At 42.8% G+C, this 23,690-nt stretch overlaps 2 protein-coding genes across 2 annotated transcripts in view; one reads left to right on the forward strand and one right to left on the reverse strand.

Annotated features, from left to right (window-relative positions):
- Window positions 1-447: 447 nt before the first annotated feature.
- Window positions 448-23,146, reverse strand: NEDD8 (NEDD8 ubiquitin like modifier). Its single transcript, XM_073632796.1, has 4 exons — window positions 22,887-23,146; window positions 18,913-18,960; window positions 8,923-9,005; window positions 448-4,799 (listed from the first exon to the last, which is right to left on the reverse strand). The coding sequence occupies exons 1-4, from the start codon at window positions 22,902-22,904 to the stop codon at window positions 4,715-4,717; spliced, it is 234 nt and encodes a 77-aa protein (XP_073488897.1). The 5' UTR covers window positions 22,905-23,146; the 3' UTR covers window positions 448-4,714.
- The window catches only part of GMPR2 (guanosine monophosphate reductase 2), a 29,088-nt gene continuing 28,324 nt past the window's right edge, over window positions 22,927-23,690 (forward strand). Inside the window, exon 1 of the mRNA XM_073632793.1 lies at window positions 22,927-23,072. The gene's annotated coding sequence lies outside the window, so the exon portion shown is untranslated. The remainder of the gene's footprint in view (window positions 23,073-23,690) is intronic.

Here is a 23,690-nt window from a genome sequence, read left to right on the forward strand (position 1 = left end):
AGACAGGCCATTAGTATATCAGGATTAATCGATTTCCAAATATATGTACACCATAGTTTGTGGACTCTGTCACACAGACTAAGTAATATACACAGATATGGGTGATTTTTTTTACCAAGGGAATGTAGCAGACTACATTTATGAAGAAAGTATTTATTTGCAAAATTCTATAAACAGAAAGTAAAGTTAAAATAAATAAAGTCTGGTGATGAAATGAACAGGGTAAAACCTTTCTAGAGGTCAAGTGGTTAATTTAAGCATAAAATAGAAGTTTGATAGTAGTGGGGCAAAGTTGTGTTTCTAGGGGGCACAGCGAACCCATCTTCCTTCATTGAAGACCCCTCCCACCACACACCTACTCTTTGCACTTTATTGCAGCACAAAATAAAACAAGCTTGTATTCTGAAGGCTGAATTTGATAGTCAAAAACACGACCCATTCTTAAACTTCAACTATAACTGTGACAGTTTTTATTTTGAATGCAGCATAAAATAAACTGACAACATTATTAAAATATTATTTCACACTTATAATGTGTCAATTCAACTGAAATGCCTATGCAACATGTCAAAATTATTTTGCAGAATTCTAAAAGCTGGAGATCCAGTATGTATTTTAATACCATAATTGGCATTTTCTTTTTATATGCAGAAATCCTCGGGGTTCTTAAGAGCCTATTCACACCTATGCATTTTTTCCATTGAAGTTTATGGAAACATAAAAATGCATGTTTACACTCAATACTGTGAATTGTCACACAATGCAATGTGCTTTGTATTGAATGTCAATACACGTTGTACATTTTGAATAATTGAAGTGTGTTTTAACACATGCATTGATATATACATTTACGGATTATGCAAACCAACCAAAGATGCAAAGCTGGGAATCCAGTCCTAGGCCCTGTTCACACCTATGCATGAAGGCACATCAAAGCACAGGTTACATGGCATCCCATTGTTTTCAGCGAGTCTGGTTCACACATGTTTTGTGCAATGGAAAATAGTTGGGTTTTTTTTTTCCCATCTGCTGAGATGTGTTGAGGTGCACACAGAGGTGAAAGGGCATGAAAAATATTTTGTTTCCCTTTTTCTAGGTGCATATCATGGCATCTGTTTGTGAAAAAAAAAAAACCCGAAAAACCAAAAACTTTGGGCTGTTTAATCATGACAAATCCTCTAATGTCTGTGCCCATGCCAAGAATTTGTAAGTAAATCTGATATTGTGCTACCCACAGAAAATCAAAAATGTCACACAATTATGTAGAACAATGTATTTAAATAAAACACAGGTTAAAAACACACTGCACTCCTCACCTCAGACCTGCTTGCGCCATGTATTATTTTCCACAAACACAGTCACCTTGATACTTTTAATATCAGACAACACAATTAACTTGTGCTTTTTAAATAATAAAAATATCTAGTTTGTGCGCAACTTACACAGTGGAACCCAAGATCTGCATTTCCATGCACTCAGTACATCCACTCTCAAGCTCCCTCTTCAGTAAAGGACTGCTAGTTCGCCAGCTGGATGTTACTGTAACAGAATCAAAGCACAAATAGTGCAGACTAGGGCTGAAACAACTAATCGATTAATCAACAACTAATCGATTATGAAAATAGTTGCCAACTATTTTCATAATCGATTAATCGGCCAGCCGATTATTTGGCTTGCATACAGAATGCATTATTTGTTTACATATCCGGAAATACAGTGCAGCACACATACAGCTCAGTACACCATCCATACATGTCAGGAAGTGCCTGAGAACTTGTGAATGTGTGAGGAGCAATGCCTCATGGAACATGTAGTCCTGGGCAGAAAGTGAGTGGGTCTAAAAGCAGAAATTATTACCTTGCTATAGGGGCACGCTATAATATAATTTGCAGCTTGCTATTGGGGCACTCCTAAAAGCAGGAGGAGCCAGAGGCATTGGTGGGGGGACCCCAGAAGAGAAGAATCAGGGCTGCTCTGTGCAAAACCATTATACAGAGCAGGTAAGTATACGATGTTGGTTTAAAGTCATATTTCTTTTTTTTTTTTTTTTTTAAAGACTGTGCAGGGAAGATCAGCATCTGAACCCAGAGAAGGTGGAGGCTGAGAAACTGGAGGTAATAGAAGGCATTACTATTACATTTAAAGTAAAGTAAACTTTTACATGGAGGTAAGCCACATTACGTAGGAGCAGGGCACATTTCAAGGAGACATGGCACATTACATGCCCCAGTGTGAATGGGGTCTAAATAAAAAATGTGATCTCTGAGTCTGATGATATTTACCAGATTCAACCTCCAATAGTATATACAGTACATCTCTTCTGTCTGTTATATTCAGAGTGGATTAGAGATTTTGCTCCCTAATCATATAGTTGATTATTTATATTTACCACTGCATATAGATTTTGAAGAATAAATTGCCTTTTTTTAAACTTTACATATTAAATTATACACCACACTTTTTTTAAGGTTATTATCCGATTAATCGAAACAATAATCGGCCAACTAATCGATTATGAAAATAATCGTTCGTTGCAGCCCTAGTGCAGACCCAAGGGTATAGCTATTAAACATTTTAATATATTCGCATTTGGAATTAAAGTTAAAAGCAATACCCCTATAGATTTAGCTTTTTCAGGGAATCTGCTTGCAGCGAGTTCCACTTGGAGGACTTTTAGTGCCGGTTCACACTGCTGCGCTGTGAATTTGTTCAGTTTTTTTGTCCTTGCGATTTTACCGCGAATTTCAGGAGTTGGTCATAGCTGCGATTGATGTTCTAGCCAATGGAATCATAATGGGAAAAAAAAAAAAAAAAAAAAAGAAGTGTTGTTAACTTCCTGTGTATTTCCTGTTTTTTGTGGAGAGTAGAGTGGTGGAATTTGCACAGATCTGAACCATCAATGCGATTCCAGAACGATTTACATTGATGTCTATAGAGGCTAAATTCGCAACGCAACGCTGTAAACTCACACAAGACCCTTTTTTTTATCGCATCACATTCGTAGGGGAATCGCAACGCATGTATGTGAACGACGGTCATTGAAAACAATGACTTTATGGATGACATGCAAATTTAGAATGTTTTTGACGCATCACATTCGTTATGAACTCGCATCAGGGAGAACCGGAACTTAGTCCACTACCACAGAGGAAGCCTTAGCGTGGCTATGCTACTGGAATGTGGATTTACAGATCCTGGATTCCACTGCATAAGCTTGTACTGAGTGAGTGGTAAATCAGTTTGGTATCCAGCAGGAAATTTCTATTAGCAGCAAAACGAAGAAAACATCTATTCCTTAGGACTTAGAAACAACATTTTCATCTGCATGAGAGGATTCTCTTCCTATAGAGGTCTGCGAGTACATTGCTACAGACTTTACTTTCTGTTCCTCCCAGTTGATACAACAGGATACTTTTATTAAAGCTTAATTGTTATTGCAGTTTTGTAGTGTCTAGGATACAATAGAATCAAAGCTACTTTTTTGTGAAAAATAGTTAAAGGGGTTGTAAAGGTTTGTTTTTTTATTTTCTAATTAGGTTCCTTTAAGCTAGTGCATTGTTGGTTCTTCCTTCCTTTTTCCTTCGATTTCTCTTCTAAATGTATTTTTTCTTTGTCTGAATTTCTCACTTCCTGTTCCTCCTCTGTCAGCTTGCCCCCATCATCTGAGCCTTTCTGGCTGGGGGTTAGTAAGCGTCCTCGCCCCCTCCCTTGGTACTACATCCCTGCGGGGAGACGCTGTGTACGTTCACAGGCGTGGGAGCCACAGGCATGTCTAAGACGCTGTAGCTCCGCCTCCCATGTTATTGCAATCAGAATGACGATCTCAGCAGCACAGCCTTTACTCCGCCTCCTTTATGTTTATTCAGTGTATGGGCGTGCTGGGGAGGTGGGAATGGGATTGGCTGCCGGGCGGTGAGAAATGAGAACAAGACTCATTCTTTGACACAGCGAAAAAGCGGCACTGCGCATGCCGCTAAGCATCAAGAGAATTGTAGTTTGTTTGAAAACGCGACGTTGCTGCACGGAGCACGCTCTAAAAACCGGAAGCTGAGGAGATCATAGATGCACTAAAGGAGGAAGTTCAGAAAAAGCATATGCATATAACAGGTAAATAGAACATTTCTGCAGAAATAACAGCTATATTCCTGATCTATGCTGCATATAGATCAGATATTGATAAAAAAAAAAAAAAAAAAAAAAAAAAAAAAAAATTTAGCTTTACAACCCCTTTAATACTTGAAACAAACCGTTTGATCCAAGATGGAGAACGCAGTGTGATTTAGTATACGCAATTGCAATATAAACATGCATGCTGGTAAGCACACCCAGTCCTAGCCATATATCAGGGCAATTGTGGTGATCATCTAGAAAATTCCATGCGCTTCCTAACCTTGTTGGTCCAGGGGAAGCTGCATATGATCCAAAGTGCTCATTGCTGCAAATAGGTGTGGGCTAATTTCAACCAAGTGTTGTTTAATCAAACCACCTACAATGTTCACTGCATCTTAATCTTGTTTCAGTGCCAAGACAGGGTATTTTGAGGATTATTTATTTAAGGGGTAAACAAAAACAATGTACAACATAACCTTAATATTTTAAAGAAAAAGCTGGCAAATGTCTGTGGAGGGCAGTCCCATGCTGCAGAACCAAAGGGATGTGGTTCCTCCACAAATAATATCCATAACGGACAATGCTAAAAAACTTTAGTCGTCTTTCAGCAGCCTCCTCTTAGGGCAAGCACCAAATGTAGAACTGAACCACCCTGTATCTTATAGTCTGAAGCAGTCTTCTCATCGTTCCTGTAAAAATACATACAATAAAAGGATTGGAGACATATTATTATCATTACAGCTACTTAATGTTTAAAGAATTAAAATGGCATTTAAACAATATCTTAACTCAAAAATGGAATATATTACAGCTTACCAGTCCTTAGAAAACATGCTACAGTATGTACAGTCTGCATAAAATCCTATGCCTCAAAGGTTCTGATTTCTTCCACCTTTTATTGTGGAGATGCTATTTACTGGGCGTTAAGGATGCTGACAAGCTGCTGGTTCCTTAAAAAAAAAAAAAAAACGCATGCCGGGACCACTACTTATTTACTGCATTATTTTTTTTTTTTTTGTGAATTGACTTTCACTCCTGTTTTATGCATTATTTACTGAGCATTTTTGCTTTATGCATTAAATACCGCATGAAGCAGTAGTGAATTGACATTTTCAGGATTCCATGCGGTATTTGGGAAAAAAAACCCCACCAAAATACCGCATGCAATTTGGTTCTGTGAATGGAGCTCAATATTAACTTTAGCAACCAATTTCAAAGGAGGGGTAATGATGGACTTCCAATATTGGGAGATTAGTTGTCTGTCAGCCGACAGGAAATGGCGCAAGAGCAACTGATCCAGGAAGTACCGAGAGCAGTCATGTGTGGGGTTGGCGTAAGGAATTCACTACAAATATCATTAGATACTGCAAATATAGATTGCCAGAAGGGACGTATTTTGTCACAGTGTAGAAAAAGTAAGGCTTTAAACCAATCCTTGGAGGTGAGCTCTGTGTCCAGTTCCCTGTTCCAAGCAGATATAAAGGGGATGACTTAATTTAAGCTTGGAAGTTGTAGAAATCTAGAGAGTTGAGATATAACGTTAGAACACCATCAACCAGTCTAGTGGTATATCTCTCAAAAGGGAAAAACAAGAAAGAAAATACCGATTGATAATACCAGAAATGCACTGTCCTTGTTACTTCCTATGAGCTAAAGAGAAAGCACAAAATTTTGACGTGCCTTACAAGCCGTCTCCTGTAACCTACCAATTATCCTCCCCCGATGTAATGGAAATGAACAGAGAAAGGCACCTCGGTAGCCCAAATCTGAAAAAGCCACATCTAAGGCAATAGATTACATTTTGTTTTTGAGTTTAGATATGCTTTCAATTCCTTCTGCCAACCCAGAATCTGTAAAAGTATATCACTTTAGCACACTACAGCCACACATTGGGATGAAGCTTCAAAAGCATTGCACCAAAAAGAAAAAAAAAAAAAAAAACTACAGAATGAGGCAGAGCTGGTCCAACAAAATAGATGATATGCTGCTATTTACAAAAGAATTGAGGGCAAGGGTGACCAACTTACTTAGGTAGGACCCTCTGACATCACTAAAGGGCTGTATAATATATGTAAAAGATTCCTTAAAGATTGGACTTTGATTCCCTCACAACTGGCCAGTAAAAGTAAATGTAATGGCAGCTTTACTAGCCAGTTGGTGGTTCTGAGTGGGGCAGAGCTCAACTTGGTTCTGGTTTGGATGTACATTTAAGTGTAGAAAATCCTAATCTATCATCCCTTGCTTCTGGAATTAGCTCAGTACTTCTCCCAGAAGTCTGCACTGAGCTGTAAATCAAGGTACAGTCACCCCCTACAATAGAATAATTTTTGAGAAGATACTCTAAGGCCTCATTACCATGGGTGCAGTGGGCTGTCCAGCTTGAATGAGGCATTTGTTAATGCTTCCAGGGCCATGCATTTGTGCCTGAACAAATGTCTATGGTTTCTGCTATGTGTGGGAAGATTCGGCCATAGTTGCACAAAATAACTGTCAAATACGGGTGCTTTCCAAACACATAAACAAATGCCTCAATCACACTGGATTCACTTCGTGTCCATGTAAAAGTGACCTGAAGCCTCGTACACACGATCGGATTTTCCACAAACAAAACCTCGGACAATTGTCCAAAGGGCATTGGCCAGGAACTTGTCTTGCATACAAACGGCAAGGAATTGTCGGCCAACAAAAACAAACATAGTGACGTACTACGTGTTTTCTCAGCTCTTTAGCGCCACCCTTTGGGCTCCTTCTGCTAATTTCGTGTTAGTAGAAGTTTGGTGAGTGTTGAATTGTGCTTTTCATTTAGTTTCTGAATGGCCGTTCGTCAACCAGCCATGTTGCGGAATCGGAGGAGATAACGTGTTTATTATTGGCCTTGGAATTTGACCCAAGTCCAGTCCAGAACAGGAGGAGGATTTCTTGGACCAAAAATTGGTTGCTTTGTTAATCGTGACCAATTATGTCATATGCCCTTGCTGCGGGAGCTCCAGGAGAATAATACAGATGATTTTCGGAAATTATCTCCGGCTGACGGACCCCTGCTTTCACCAACTCTTGGCATTGTTGACCCCCTATATTAAGAAGCAAGAGGTTTTTTTTTTTTTTTTGGATGGACACCGCGCCGGTCCTGAGGAGCTGTGGGCAGGAGTTTTTAGGTGAGGCTGCGGCTTCGGCCTAGTCCACGGCGTCCGGCCTCGCGGACTAGGCCGAAGCTACGGCCTCACCTAAAAACTCCTGCCCACAGCTCCTCAGGACCAGCGTGGTCAGCGCCAGTCCTGGGGAGCTGCAGGCAGGAGTTTTTAGCCGAAAAACTTTTTCGCCTAAAAACTCCTGCCCGCAGCTCCTCAGGACCAATGCTGTGTCAGTGCCAGTCCTGGTGAATATATATATATATCTCTATCTAAAAAAAATCGATTTGCTGAAAATTTGAATCGATTTGACCTCTCAACTCGATTCAAGATTCAAATCATTTTTTTCCTCAGCCCTAATGCATAGAACGCCCTTTCTGGTTAAGTTCTATTGGCAGATAGCATGTCTAATTTTATTTGTTTTCTTTTTTTAATGCGCAATAAAAAAAATTGTGGAGAATAATACTTGGCTATGTGTTTTACTTCAAATGACAGTTTGGGAGTAGGCAGTTACATTTAAAAAAAATACAATGTAAAATTAACAAGGGACGCCAACATAGTTGTATCTTTGATCTTAAAAACTACAAGATAATATTATTCTTGATATCATTAGAAAAAAAAATGTGTTTGCAATAACTCCATCAGTATCACCAGCAAAGCAGCTTCATTATTATCCCATTAAAGAAGAGAATGTGCGCTGCATTTCAAAATTTCTTAATTTGCCGCATCACGAATGTTAATTCTCCATTACGAACGCTAGTTTACAAGACTGACCGCTTCTGGCTCATCCCTGCTTCCGAGCACGCGTGTTTGTACTTTGGACTTTTGCGCAACATGCTGGAAAAATCCAACAGACGGAAAATTGTCGGAAAATCCAGCCTGTCATCACACAATCCCTGTCAGAAAGTCCGATTGCGTGTATGAGGCTTTAGGCTCAGTGATGCTTAAAGTGTTTGTAAAGGCAGAAGGTTATTTTATCTTAATGCATTAAGATAAAAAGTCTTCTGTGTGCAGCCCCCCCCCCCCCCCCCCCCTTACCTGAGCCCCCTCACTATCCAGCGATGTTGTAGGATTGTCTCAACTGCCAGAACTCCCCTCCTCACTGGCTGAGACAGCAGCGGAGGCATCATTGGCTGCCATAAAAGTCAGTCAGCCAATGAGGAGAGAAAGGGTGCGGGCCGCAGCTCCTTGTCTGGACACAAGGAGCTGCAGCTCGGGTGCCCCCACAGCAAGCTCCTTGCTGTGGGAGCACTCGTCAGGAGGGAGGAACCAGGAGAGCCGAAGAGGGACCCTAGAAATGGAGGATCTGGGCTGCCCTGTGTAAATCCACAAAACGGGTTATTTTTAACCAAAGAAAAAAACAAAAAAAAAACAAAAAAAAAAACTTTACAATCACTTTAAGACATCTGAATTGGTTATAATGAAGCATGACCCCTCCCATTTGGGGAAAAAAAAAAAAAAAAAAGTGAGCCAAACAATTCCTTTAACTGAGAAATGCACTAACCTGCAAAAAAAAAAAAAAAAAAAAAAAAAAAAAAAAAAAAAAAAAAAAAAAAAATTTGCTGAAACCCTTATGATGCATATGGTTCTGAAGAGGATTGGCCATTTAAACTATCATCTACATTTAAGCAGATTTCTCTTTGTAAATAGTGCCGAAAGGTCATGGATCAATTACAGAACTTACATTTGTTTCCCACTATAGATCAGCCTTTGTTGTTGTGGAGGAATACCCTCCTTTTCTTCAACCCGCTCCTTAATCCTCTCCACCTATAAAAAGACAAAAATATTACTCTACTACAAGCACGAGTCCTCTATTAGCAATCACAACGCCAAAGACCATACAAAGTACCCAGCTAGGATACAGTTAACAGAAAAGCCTTGCCTGGCCGTGCAGGAGATTCGATTAAAGGGGTTGTAAAGGTAAAAATTTTCTCACCTTAATGCATTCTATGCATTAAGGTGAAAAAACTTCTGACAATACCGGCCCCCCCCAGCCCCCCCGTTTTACTTACCTGACGCCTCGAAAGTCAGCTTCTCGTTCCCGACATCTATTCCTCCGCTCACCCTGGCCGCTGATTGGCTACAGTGGATGGATTGGAAGCAGCGCAGCCATTGGCTCGCGCTGCTGTCAATCACATCCAATGACGCGGAGCGCTGGGGGGCGGGGGCCGAGTGATACAGTGAGCGGCTATAGCCGCCGGCTGTATCACGGGAGCGCGCCCGCAAGCACTAACCACCATGCGAGGGAGCTCGCATTAAGGTGGTTAATGCTTGCGGGGAGGAGCTGAAACAGCCGCCAAGGGACCCCAGAAGACCAGGTTCGGGGCCACTCTGTGCAGAACGAGCTGCACAGTGAAGGTAAGTATAACATGTTTGTTATTTTTAACCACTTGACATCCGCGCTATGGCCGAATGACGGCCACAGCGCGGACCTACATTCCCGGGAGGCCGTCATATGACGGCCTCCCCTGTGCACGCTCCCTGCGCGCGCCCTGCAGGGCGCGCGCCGGGCGCGGTGTGATCACCGAGTCACTGAGACTCGGCTGATCACCGATCTGAGTAAGGGGCCGGTCCCGGCCCCTTACCATGTGATCAGCTGTCAGCCAATGACAGCTGATCACATGATGTAAACAGGAAGATCGGTAATCGGTTTTTTTTTTACTCGCGCTGACAGCGCGAGTAAAGAAAAAAGCCGATCACCGGCTCAGATGCCAGGGACATCAGTCCCAAAGTAAGAGCACAAAACATTCTCATCAGTGCCACCCAAAAGTGCCACCTAACAGTGCCACCTAACAGTGCCCACAGTGCCACCTAACAGTGCCCACAGTGCCACCTAACAGTGCCCACAGTGCCACCTATCAATGCCAACAAGTGCCACCTATCAATGCTCACAAGTGCCACCTACCAATGCCCACCTGTAGTGCCAATCAGTGCCACCTGTCAGTGCTGCCCATCACTGCCACCCATCAGTGCCCATCACTGCCACCCATCAGTGCCCATCACTGCCACCTATCAGTGCCCATCACTGCCGCCTCATCAACGTACATCAATGAAGGAGAAAAATTACCCGTTAAAATTTTTTTATAACAAAATATAAAAAAAAAAATTTTTTTTTTTTAAAAAAAATTCAGGTTTTTAAATTTTTTTAACAAAAAGTAAAAACCGCAGAGGTGATCAAATACCACTAAAAGAAAGCTCTATTTGTGGGAAAAAAATGATAAAAATTTCATTTGGGTACAGCGTTGTATGACCGCGCAATTGTCATTCAAAATGCGTTAGCGCTGAAAGCTAAAAATTGGTCTGGATAGGAGGGGGGTTTAAGTGCTCGGTAAGCAAGTGGTTAAAAAAAAAAAAAAAAAAAAATTTACCTTTACAACCCCTTTAATGTGAAACTTATCTTTAAAAGAATATACAAATTTGATTATCCTGTAGATAATGGTTCTTGGGGGAACCAGTAAAGACAAAATATAGGCAGCTCAAACGCCAGTTTTATTAAATATTGAGCTGCATTAACTTGGGTCTTATTTCTGCCTGTAGTTCAGCTTAAAGAGAATTAAAACAAACAATCAAGTATAAGTTGTAAGCACCTTTGGAAGTTTTCTATTTTGCTCCACTAGTCTGCATGTAATTGTGGAGAAAAGTACTAGTTACTTACCGGTAACTGTCTTTCTGGGAAATCTTCCAGGACGGCACACCTGAGAGATGAGAGGCTCCTCCCCACAGGAAACACAATCAACAGCTGTTTTAAGTCCACACCCTTCCCCCTGATCCTCAGTTTGTAACTCCTGAACCTGGTTCACAAGGGAAATCATTCCTCATAGGTACTCACCTTCTAGTGTTCTAAAATTTTCCCTCCTCCAACGGGTGGGAAGTAGGCCTGCCGTCCTGGAAGATTTCCCAGAAAGACAGTTACCGGTAAGTAACTAGTACTTTTCTCAAGTCATCTTCCAGGACGGCACACCTGAGAGGATAATCAAGTACCTCAGGCCTACCTTAGGGTGGGACCACTGCAAGACTCTTGGCGAACCTCGGTTCTGCAGTAAGCTTTACCTTTACTCCATATGCTTGATGAAGGTATCTTAGCTGGATCATGCGGCTGATCTGCCGGTCTACTCCACATGTGTCCCTGCCTTCTCTGTTTCGGATGCAGGATCTAGGTGGAGTGGGCTCTTAAAGATGGAATCAGAAAACATGTTAAACTTGTAGGTTATCAATGTTGCCTGTCACACATCTACCAACAATGGCCTATTCTGCCTATAGGTGCTGTTTAGAACCACTAAAAAGATTAATCGGAGACCTGTGTTGTAAGACAAGGACACTACATTGATCCATAAGGGGGCCTGTCTTAACACAACCCTGTCCAGGGAAATAAAATTGCCAAAAAAGGGGGGGCCCCTGACAGACAACCCCTTTTTGTTCATTTTTAGCTTTACGTCAGCAAAGACTGAAGGGAAACCTACTTAAGGGAAATAGATTAACAAAAACTTAATCCCTGGGTTTAAGGCATGCCCAATCTATAGTTTTACTTACGCCTGAGAGCCTACTCAGGAGATTAACATCTATAGCAGGAGAAGAACACTCATATTGCTACATCTAGTTTTGCTAGAAGGGCAAAATGAAGGCCATGCACAGAGCTGTAACCTATTTGGTCGGGTATACATGTTTATACTTCATCTTCAGGCCATAAAACTCCTCTGAACCGAACTTCCTAAGTTCTTATTAAACAGGGCGATTCATTATCGCCTTCCTCCAGTGACCCATAACTCTACTGGGCTTCAACCCTAGGAAATGGCTCTGGCATCCCTGAATGTAAGGGGTCGAGGCTTTCTGACATGTGACATCTGCACCAGAACTCCTGGCCCTTTCACAGAAGAGAAGGCTGAAATACAAAAAGGTGATACATGTATTATTAATATCACAAATAAAAAAATCATAGATTGTGGACATAGCACAATAGATTTAGACAGAAAGGACACAAGCATAGACATCAATGTTGTGTATCTGAGTGTGACTAGCTAAACCAAAATATCAAATATGGGAAGAGACCCAAATCTGAACCTCACAGTCTGGTTTTCTGATGTGCGGCCAATATGTAAGCATTAAGACACAAACACACCTTAAATGCTGCGCATTTCTGAAGTGCAGCTAGCTAGGTCATAACTGGTAAATACAGAAAGGACGGGAACCCCCTTTTACAGTGGTGTTTTACTGATGTACAGCAAAACAAGGCTATAAAGAGAAGACAGAAAGACCCAAACTTCTATGTTGCGTATTTATGACGAACCACCAAGTACAGTTATAAGACAATCCTTCCTGTTATGCAGTTCTGTAGTGCAGTTACATAGAACCAACAGAGAAAGAACACAAGCAACCTACAGCATTGTGTTTTTCTGAAGTGCCATAAGGTAAGGCAATATGAAACAGAAAGCACCAACAAGCTTCAATGTTGAGTACTTCTGCTGTGCAGCAACATAAAAACAAACAACAGACAGCCTTTACAGCTGCGATCTTTCTGGTCTACTGCAAAATAAGGCAATAACTCCACAATGAGTATTCCTGCAGCATTGCAAAACCTGAACCAGAAGGGACAGATAAGCTTAGGGTTCCCACACCCGTGCGACCCAACCTGCCACTTGGGACTGCAAGACGCATGAGAAGTCATACTATGGCTTCCAAAGGGTATCATTCGTGACTGTGCGACTCCAGGTCGCAGCGTATCCAGCAGTCCCTGCTTACGGAACCACAGACCTCAAGATTGCACAGGTCGCAGGAAAAGCAGTTTTCGGGTCGAACAAACAAGGGGTCCCCATGCTGTGGCTCCCTGGAGGAGTGCAGCCAACAACCCCCTACTGTATATACCTAAGAAACAGCAAGGAAGATCAATGAGAAACACCACTTACTGCTGTGCCTTTCTGATATACGGACGATAAGTCAGTAAATATAGGACATACAGGACACAAACAATGTTCAATCTTTGTGTATGTCTGATGTGTAGCATATACCAATACTGAACAGAGATGTCATTACCCTCAATGTGTCTCCCTGCTGAGCAGCAAAAACAAATCAGAAAAAGACAAACAACCTTCACTGTTGTGTCCTTTCTGATATGCAGCCAATAAGGCAGTAAACCTTCAATTTTGTATGTGTCTGATGTGCAACAACAATCTTGAATAGAGATAGCACATCCATATTCAAGTGATTTGGCATGTGACTCAACATGTCAAATCGCATGCCTAAAATTGGCAGCCATTGCCGTTAATAGCACTGTCTGAATCAGCCCGGGCCACTTTGTGGTGCTGCACTGATTACCAATGGCAGTATGTGTACTACCCCTGGCACAGGTTCAATTTTGTATTTTCCAACAAAATCAGGACCATCCGTCATCACTGCTGCCTTTCTGATAAGCAACCAATAAGGCAGTAATACAGGACCCACAGACAGACCTCAATCTTGTATATGTCTGATGTGCAATAATATAACAGTTCTGAATAGAGATAGCACATCCATATTGAAGTGATTTGGCATGCAACTCAACATGTCAAAGTCGCATGCCTAAAATCGGCAGCCATTGCTGTTAATAGCGCTGTCTGAATCAGCACGTCACTTTGTGGTGCTGCACTGATTACAAATGGCAGTATGTGTACTACCCATGGCACAGGTTCAATTTGTATTTTCCAACAAAATCAGGACCATCCATCTTCACTGCTACCTTTCTGATAAGCAACCAATAAGGCAGTAATACAGGACCCACAGACAAACTTCAATCGTGTATATCTCTAATGTGCAACAATCTAACAATTCTGATTAGACATAGCACATCCATATTGAAGCGATTTGGCATGCGACTCACATGTCAAATCGCATGCCTAAAATCAGCAGCTATTGCCGTTAATAGCACTGTCTGAATCAGCACGACGCCACCTTGTGGTGCTGTACCGATTACCAAAGGCAGTATATGTACTACCCCTGCCATCAATCTTTCCTGCTGCCTTTCTGATAAGCAACCAATAAGGCAGTAATACAGGACACACAAAAACCCCACAGACAGACCCCAATCTTGTGTAGGTCTGATGTGCAGCAATATAACAATTATGAGCAGAAATGTCATCACCAGACTCAATGATGTGCGTTTCTGGCGTGCGGCACAAAACCAGAAAGTACAGACCACCTTCCCTGTTGTATTTTCTGATCTGTAGCCAAACAAAGCAGTACCTTTAGGATATAAAGGACACCCAACAAGCTTCAGCAGAGATGTCACAAATCTCAATGTGTACTTTAGTTGTGCCACCAAACACCCCAGCAAGGACAAACCTTCACTACTGAGGTCTACTGGTGAGCAGCCAAGAAGGAGTCATGGTGTATCCCTTTATGAAATAACCAAACAGGAGTAAATTATTTCATAGGCATAGCCTGGGCTGTAGATACTAATCCTTCACCACCAGTGAAGGAACCAATCCTAAAATGGTTGGACACCTTACTATAGTAGCTGTTGTCCTACCTTACCTCCGTAGATTGAGCAAACGCTAGCCAGCTCATACACGGGTGGGGCTGATCAGTAACTAAAGTCTCAATAAGCCCAGCCCTAGAGACCAATATAAGACCTCTAAAAAGGGTGGTTACCAATTTAGCCTGGAGGTAAATAGCCACCTGCAGCCCTTAAAGAAGCAATCATATAGCCATCTAGCTCTTGCATATGTTTGCACAGAAAATCCTTAATCAAAGGATATAGGAAAAACGATTTATGGTAAATCGCTTTTAGATCTGTCACTGAGTGGACTGTAGCCCAAACCAACAAAAAGGTTTTTCTTACCCCCTGCATTAAAATATAACCACAATGTAAGAGTGGAGTGGGAGGTTGGAGCTTATGAAAAGTTACCCATAGCAAGCAACCCCCAAAAGGAGGATCTGTCACAAGGGAACCCCTACTGTGCCACACAGAAGCTTGGTCCCTGCCACATTGTTGAAAGTTAGGTCAGCTTTTAAGCATCTTGGAGCAACTTTAAGCAGATTCCTAGCAGCTGGGCAAATAGGGCCAGATAACCTAGTGCACCTGCTGAGCAAGGGAGCTTACTCCTGAATCCTTCAACCATTGCACCATTAATAACTTGTTCAGTGGTATACCTGGCCAGTAAGGAACTCTTTGTTCTACCAGGTCACCCTCTTTGCTGTATTCACCCCTACTAATGTACCACAACCGGGTATGTAGGGAGAGGCTGGCAACCTACTGTTGTGATAACCACAGTGTCTCTGCTATAAGAGGAAGCTGTGGCTGGTGGTTTTTAGCAGTAGCTTCTGGGCTATTTTGTTATGGAGACCCCCAGGTCCTGCACTGCACCACTCAGTAAATACAGGTGGAAGGGGAAAAAATGCCTTACCTACCTCTTTCCCATCTGAGGTGGTTTAGGCACACTCGCTCCTCTGCACCACTTGTCCACCATACAGCATCTCTGATGTAGGAGGGAGCTGTGGCTGGTGTCTTTAGCAAAAGCTTCTGGGCTATTTGAATCCAGACCCCAGGGGAGATTATCTCAAATGCCCAGAAACCATCTGGCTGGGATTGGGGATTTTTGACTCACCGTTGTCGTCTTCCCCTTTTTCCACAGCCACCGGGCTTGCTTTTCCATCCTTATGGTCCACGAGGAGGTGGTTTAGGCAGACATTCACCATAGTAAACTGGTGCCTCCTCGAAAGGAGGATGTGGGCTAGAGGTCGACCGATATATCGGCCGGCCGATATATCGGCCGATATTTGGCTTTTTTTACTTAATCGGCATCGGCCGATTGTGCGGATAAAAAAAGCCGATTATAACTTCAGCGGGACTTGCAAATGACTTCTGTAATAGAAGTCAATTGCAAGCTGTTTGAAGTTTGTTTTCTCTCCTCCTCTGGGCAGCCTGCCAAATCTGATAAGAAGATACATTTGTATCTCTTCGGGTTCTTTTTATCAATAGACTGAACTCCGTGGAGAAGTTTTCAGTTTAACCCTTTAAAGACTAAATCTTTTTTGACATTTGTTGCTTACAAGTAAAAATTCTGTATTTTCTGCTAGAAAATCACTTAGAACCCCCAAACATTATATATATATTTTTTTAGCAGAGACCCTAGGGAATAAAATAGCGGTTGTTGCAATATTTTATGTCACACGGTATTTGCGCAGCGGTCTTTCAAACGCAATTTTTTTTTTAAAAATACACTAATTAAAAAAAAAAAAAAATAAAACAGTAAAGTTAGCCCATTTTTTTTTTTTCGTCCAAAAGTTTTGATTACCTGTTTTTGTGTATTTAATATTTAAGATATAGTTTTTTTTTAATCTAAATTCTACATACAAGTGAACTGATTGGAGGTTTGTTTTGTTCAATAAATGTTTAAATGTAAAAAATTTTCTGTATCACTTATTACTTAAGGCTGCTTTCACACTGGAGCGGGCATGCGTTGACGGTAAAACGCTGTTAGTTTTAGCGGCGCTTTACCGTCATTTTAGCGGCGCTATTCGGCTGTTAGCGGGGCGCTTATAACCCAGCTAGCGGCCGAGGAAGGGGTTAAATGCGCCCCTGAAGTGCTGCTGCCAAAACGTTATGCAGGTGCTTCGGCAGCGGTGCGCATTCATTTTAATGGGCAGGAGTGGTGGAGCAGCGGTATACACCGCTCCAAAGATGCCGCTTGCAGGACTTTTTTTTTACATCCTGCCAGCGCATCACCTCAGTGTGAAAGCACTCGGGATATCACACTGAGACTGGAGGGGAGCCGTTTTACTGGCACTTTACAGGTGCTATTTTTAGCCTAAAAAAATGCCCCAGTGTGAAAGGGGTCTAACTGTTAGATTTTATGAGATGAAGGGGGAAAAAGAAAAAAAAAAAAAAAAAATCGGCCTAATATATCAGCCCAAAAAAATCGGCATCATATATCGGCCATCGGCCACCGCGATTTCTAAATATCGGCATCGGCATCGGCCAGAGAAAAACCCATATCGGTCGACCTCTAATGTGGGCGCCTGCTCCTGCTGACTCTCAGCCTTCCCTTCTGGGTAAGAACGCGGGTCGTTCAGGCGGTGCCCTCCCCAGCAGCCCACGCGAGCTACCAGGGACCCAGGAGTCAGGGGATACGATCCCCCTGGAAAGAACCGACGGCCAGCACCCCCATCTGAAAGGACTTCCGGACAGGTAAGGGGGGGGGGGAGACAGGATAAAGGCCCCTGAAGTTCTGGGGACACCACTGTACCCAGGGGCCTTCAGCTCTCAGGGGGGCTTTCCCAGTTTCTGCTGCCCCCCCCTGAGGAAAGGATAGGGGAACCCCCCGGGAAGGATAAATATATCCCGCCAGACCCAGAGGCTTCCCAGGCATTTGGTCCGGCTCCCAGGGGGAGACCACCAGCCCCAGGCTTCGGTCATTTGGAAAAAAACAAACAGTTTCGCCGTGTGGGGAGAAACACAATCAAAAACTGAGGATCAGGGGGAAGGGTGTGGACTTAAAACAGCTGTTGATTGTGTTTCCTGTGGGGAGGAGCCTCTCATCTCTCAGGTGTGCCGTCCTGGAAGATGACTTGAGAAAAATATAAAGACAAGTATAGTATTCATTACAGGAATTCATTAAAAGAGAAGTATTGCCTAAAAAAAAATAAAATTATTATATATATATATATATATATATATCTATATCTATCTCTCTCTCTCTATATATATCTATATCTATATATATCTCTATCTATCTATCATTAAAAGGTTGGGTTCAAACTAGTGCAACTTGGATGTGGATTTGCAACGCATCCAATTCGCATAACAGGAGACTGACCGGCTCTCAATGAAATGGAGCCGGTTCATACATCTCCTTGGCGGCTCTGGTGTGGCTTGCACAGGGGTCCTGTGCATCTTTGCGTCTGTTTTACGGCTGAATTCAGGCAAAAATTTGGCCCTGATTCGTCCCTGAACAGGGACGTACCAGACCCCTGCTGAGAGCCGCATTTGTCTTAGAAATGAACCTAGCCTTATACTCACCTAGGTGGATGCAACATCGCTCTGATGCTGCATTTGTCCTCTCCCCACCCTGGCTCTGCAGTAACAGAGCAATCAAAGACCGCTGATCGTTTAATTCACCCCCTCTGCTCTGAACAGAAAGCTTTGACTGTAAGTCTCTGGCTCTTTGCGCTCCCATCCAGCGGTCACTGCGGTGCTGGACTGTAGAAAAGATGGGAGGGTCTGGCTGCCTCTCAGTGAATCGCTTAGAGGTTGAGCCAGCTGCAGGTCCAGGCATCTGGGTGGATCCTAACCATTTGGTTGGGATCTTTCCCAAGCCTGGATCGGCTGAATGATGTCAACCGACAGTGGTCACAGGAATGCAGAACTAACTGCATTCCTGTGACCTACAGGAAAGGTACAGCCAAAATAGCTTTGAATATACTCCTACTTTAATCAAATGTATACATTTATCACATTTGACAGAATACAATTGGTTTTGTAATAACAGTCCCTATATGTAGCCACGAGAATGTTTCACCAAAATGAATGTATGAAAACACGTGCTGACATGTTTCTTTCGCATGCTACTGAAATGATTGTATGTTAAAAAACAGATGTGAAAACGTTCAAGAAAAACATTTTTTTTTTTTTTACCTTGACCAAAGCATCATTTTTTTTTTCTCTTTTGCTTGTAAAATTCATTAGTATAAACCAAAAACATACCTTGTCAGTTGGTTCAATATCAATTTCTATCTCCTTCCCAGTCAGTGTCTGTAATTGAACAAATCATTAGACTTGACATGACAAAGCACATCTGTTTAAATAATAGACTTTAACATTGATTTTTGCCAGATTAATCCAGTTTTCTTTGATTCACTGTTTGAAGTTTAAATTTAAATGTATTATCAGCTTTAAAAGAGCTTAAAGTGTTGTAAAGGCAGAATGTTTTTTTTATCTTCATGCATTATATGCATGAAGGAAAAAAAAAAAAAAAATGTGTGCAGCAGCCCCCTAATACTTAGCTGAGCCCTATCTCTATCCAGCGATGTACACAAGTGCCTCGGCCATCTGTGACTCCCTCCTGACTGGCTGAGAGACAGCAGCAGCACCATGGGTGCCCGCTACTGGCAATCAAATTCAGTTAGCCAATCAGGGGAGAGGGAGAATGGACCGCAGCTCCATGTCTGAATGGAGGCAAGCTGCTAGTTGTGGGGGCACTCAATAGAAGGGAGGGACCAGGAGCACCGACGAGGGACCTGAGAAGAGGGAGATATGGACTGCTCGGTGCAAAACCATTTCACAGAGCAGTATAGAAGAAAAAGGTTTGTCGTTTTTAAAAGAAAAAAAAAAAAAAAACACTTTAGTATCACTTTAAGCTGGCTAAACACTAGTAGAGTTAAAAAAAAAAAAAAAAAAAGGAGTGTTCGTTTAATTTGCTAATTATTAGGGGCAAGATAGACAAGAGAACTGAACTAAAGCTGGGTACACAAAAAAAAACCTGACAGCTCTGGTCGTGAGCCACTGTACTAACCATGCAAGGTTAGTCCAGCGATCTCCCCACGCTGAGCTGTTGTCTTCTGAGAGGGGGACGCCCCCCCAAAACACTCTGATTAGTGCTCTCTGCCATTGGCTGAGAACGCTGATCGGGAACGGTCGGCTGCTGGTTTTCCAGCATGCACATCTGACATACATATGGGCAGAATGTCGGCCGGTATTTTTTGTACTGGCAAATGTCTCCCGACATTCTGCCCATGTGTATGAGGCTTTAGAATACTTTCAGACAGTAAGACTCGGTTCACACTGGGGCAACTTGTCAGGCGACTTAGCCGCCTGACAAGTCGCGCTCCATTCTGTACAATGGAACCGTTCTAATAGGAACGACAAAGTTGCTCCGACTTAGAAAAAGGTTCCTGTAGTACTTTGGGGGCGACTTGCATTGGCTTATATACAGAAGTCGTTTTGCAAGTCGCCGCTGAAGTCGTGTGCAGGTCGCCTGAGGCAGTCGCGCTGCAAGTCGTGCTTCCTTAGTGTGAACTGACCCTTAGATCACCTACTGCTTCAGCTATTAGTATGGAACATGGTAAAAATGTCATACTGTATCAAGCACTAACACTACCAATTGTGGTGAATTTCTTACATATGAAAAACAATTGCACACATAATGCAGTTGAGAGCAGCATGGGTTGCCCCGGGGTACACTGGTTTCCTTGCACTCTCTGAAGACCTGCTGGTAGGTAAACTGGCTCCTGTCTAAAGTAGCCCTAGTATGTGTATGTGGGATAAGGACCTTAAGCAGGCCACAGAATAACTAAAGACCAAACTAAAATTGGTCATTCCACTACCATTAGTGTGCCAGCCACAACACATGATTTTCGTGTCACAATTGAAAGTGCCTGACCCAATATGCTGGATTTTGTTTAGAAAAACAAAACAAACGATGGCACAATTGTATGCTTCGTTTTTGTTTTTTGATGCATGTTTGGTTTTCGACTTGTCTATGGCCTAAGATTGTAAGCTTCTCGGTGGCAGGAGTTATATAAATACCTGTAATATACTGTATAAACAATAAAAAAAAAAAACTTTCAAATATGCTGATGTGTTAATTTATGGGACTTTAAATGACAGCTTCACTCCAGCAGAGTGCATACAACAGTCGGGTCAATTTAACAATGTTTTTTCACTAGGGATGCAGTTGCACCAATACCAGTTTGTGTATGTACCGATACTTTCTCTCAAGTACTCATCGATACCAATTACCGATATCTATTTTTAGTGTCATGTGACACTTCAGTAACTGACTACCCCTATTGAAGGTACGGGCAGACAGCTTACTGACAGTCTGCAGGATCCAAGCATTGCACCTGTGATCTGTTGACCAGAGGTGCATAGCTTTAAAGTGATTGTAAAGGCTCGTTTAACCACTTACCGACCAGCCGCTGTCATTATATTGCGGCAGGTCGGCATGATCCCACGAACCGTCGTAGCTATACGTCGGTCCCTTTAAGCAGGATAGCAGGCACAAGCGATCGTGGGCACGAGAGGAAGAACAGGGACATGTGTGTGTGTAAACACACACATCCCAGTTCTGTGAGGAGAGAGAGATCATGAGTTCCTACAAGCTGGGAACCATAATCTCTCATCTGTAGTCAAGGGAAAAATAGGCACTGGGCATTTGAAGTTATAATGTGCTAGCATGCATCGCATGCTAGCACATTATGACAGACTTACCTGAAAACCAAGCCCTCCAGCGGCACGATGTCACGATTGAAGGCGCTTCCATCTTCACTTGGTCTTCGGTAATATAAATAGCCAAGCCGGCTGCATCTAAAGTAACTATTTTCTAAATGGTGCATGTTTAGGAGATATTTACTGTACCTATAGGTAAGCTTTATTATAATAATGGGGCGGCACAGTGGTAGCACTCTCGCCTAGCAGTAAGAAGGGTCACTGGTTCGAATCCCAACCATGACACTACCTGCTTGGAGTTTGCATGTTCTCCCTGTGCCTGCGTGGGTTTCCTCCGGGTACTCCGGTTTCCTCCCACACTCCAAAGACATGCTGGTAGGTTAATTGGATCCTGTCTAAATTGTCCCTAGTATGTATGAATGTGAGTTAGGGACCTTAGATTGTAAGCTCCTTGAGGGTAGGGACTGATGTGAATGTACAATGTATATGTAAAGCGCTGTGTAAATTGACGGCGCTATATAAGTACCTGAAATAAATAAAATAATAAATACACTTTTTTTTTTTTTTTTTTTACTTGCCAAAAGATGTGCATTCATTTTTATTTTACAAAAGGTGAACTTATCCTTTAAGCCCCATACATGTGAAAGTGTTCTAGAGTAAAGTCCCGTCCACTTTCCCACACCTAAATAGCTGCAGAAGCCATGCACAGCCACCAATACAAGTGATAGGCTGTACATGGCTGCTGATGGCTTCTTTGTTAACCTGTGCATGTACATATCGCATAATACCCCAGAATGTGCAACTTTCAAGTTTGGAAAATGCGCCATACGAGGGTAAACGCTGACGCAGAAGCCACTGGTGTTTACACAAGGACTGCAGCAATCTGCCTACCAGTTCTATTGGTGGCTGTATGCAGCGCCTGCAGCTCCCGGGCATTGGAAAGCACCAAGCATTATGCTCTAGAACAGTGGTAGACAAGCTGTGGCCCAGGGGCTGGATGCAGCCCTTTGGGTACCATTTCTCCCATTGACGCCAGAGATGGGGCACCATTTCTCCCATTGACGGGGCACCATTTCTCCCATTGATGGGGCACCATTTCTCCCATTGATGCCAATGATGGGGCACCATCCCAACCAGATCGCACAGTGATTGCAATGCATTTGAGGTGCCCTCCTTTGCGCTTTCCAAAAAAAAAAAAAATTGCCTTTATTTACACTTCAAATTTTCCAGTCTCCCACAGGCCTCTCTCCTCCATCCAGGGGGTGATGACACCCACTCACAGTCTCATTACTGTGTGATAGTAGGAATGTGGTGACAGGGCCTCTTCCTACACTGCTCATAGGCAGAGAATAAACGTACACCATCCGTCCCATCGGCTTCCTGGCCCACAATGATCTCTGAGAAGATGAATGTATCAGAAAACAGCGTCTCCCTTAATGCTTTGCTCTACAGCCTTACAGGGACGGGTGAACGGGCTGGACATATCCTCTACCCGAGCTCCGGGTACCTACCTTCACTTTGATGAGCATGTTGCCGGTATGTGTTCGCTCTCCCCGCCTCTCAGTCACAGCACAGCACAGACCGCCTCCACTCACTTCCGGCGCGGCGGGAAACGACACAGGAAGCGGCAGCGGACAGGTCACGTGACGTCAATGCGTCTTCCCTGATTCCTTGCAGACAGCGGTCATCTATAACAGGTGTGTATGGGCGTCACATGGGTTGTGCTAGGCCATGGCTGGGGCTATCAGTCCTGGGGAGGGGTGTGTGTGGCTGGGCACTAGTCTTCCCTAAGGTCACGTGCTCCTCTGCAGCCTGTCTCTATCTGCTGTCATTCATTCACCATGCGGGGCGCCTCCACATTACAATCTGATTGTACAGTCTCCTCCATAGAACTATACAATCACTATCCAAGCCAGGCAGTTGATGAATGTAATGTGTGGAGCAAGCTTTATCTACTCCTAAAGTGGGGCTTGCCCTATGTTTGAAGTAGAACTAAAGGCTAAACTTTTTTCATTTTGGATATTTTATTATTATAATACAGGATTTATATAGCGCCAACAGTTTGCGCAGCTTTTTACAACATGAGGGCAGACAGTACAGTTACATTACAATTTGGTACAAGAGGAATCAGAGGGCCCTGCTCGTTAGAGCTTACAATCTAAAAACGAAGGGTTAATAGAGAAGGGTTATAACCCAGAGATTTCCCCTCACTTCCTGTCCCATCGCCAGGAAGTGAGGAGAAATCCTTCCAAAGTGAGCAAAAATTCACCAGAACTATTGCCCCCCGCCCCTTGGAATATGTCCCTTCTATTACT

The sequence above is a fragment of the Aquarana catesbeiana genome, linkage group LG01 (assembly GCF_042186555.1).
Source record: "Aquarana catesbeiana isolate 2022-GZ linkage group LG01, ASM4218655v1, whole genome shotgun sequence".
In the NCBI taxonomy this organism is placed as follows: domain Eukaryota; kingdom Metazoa; phylum Chordata; class Amphibia; order Anura; family Ranidae; genus Aquarana; species Aquarana catesbeiana.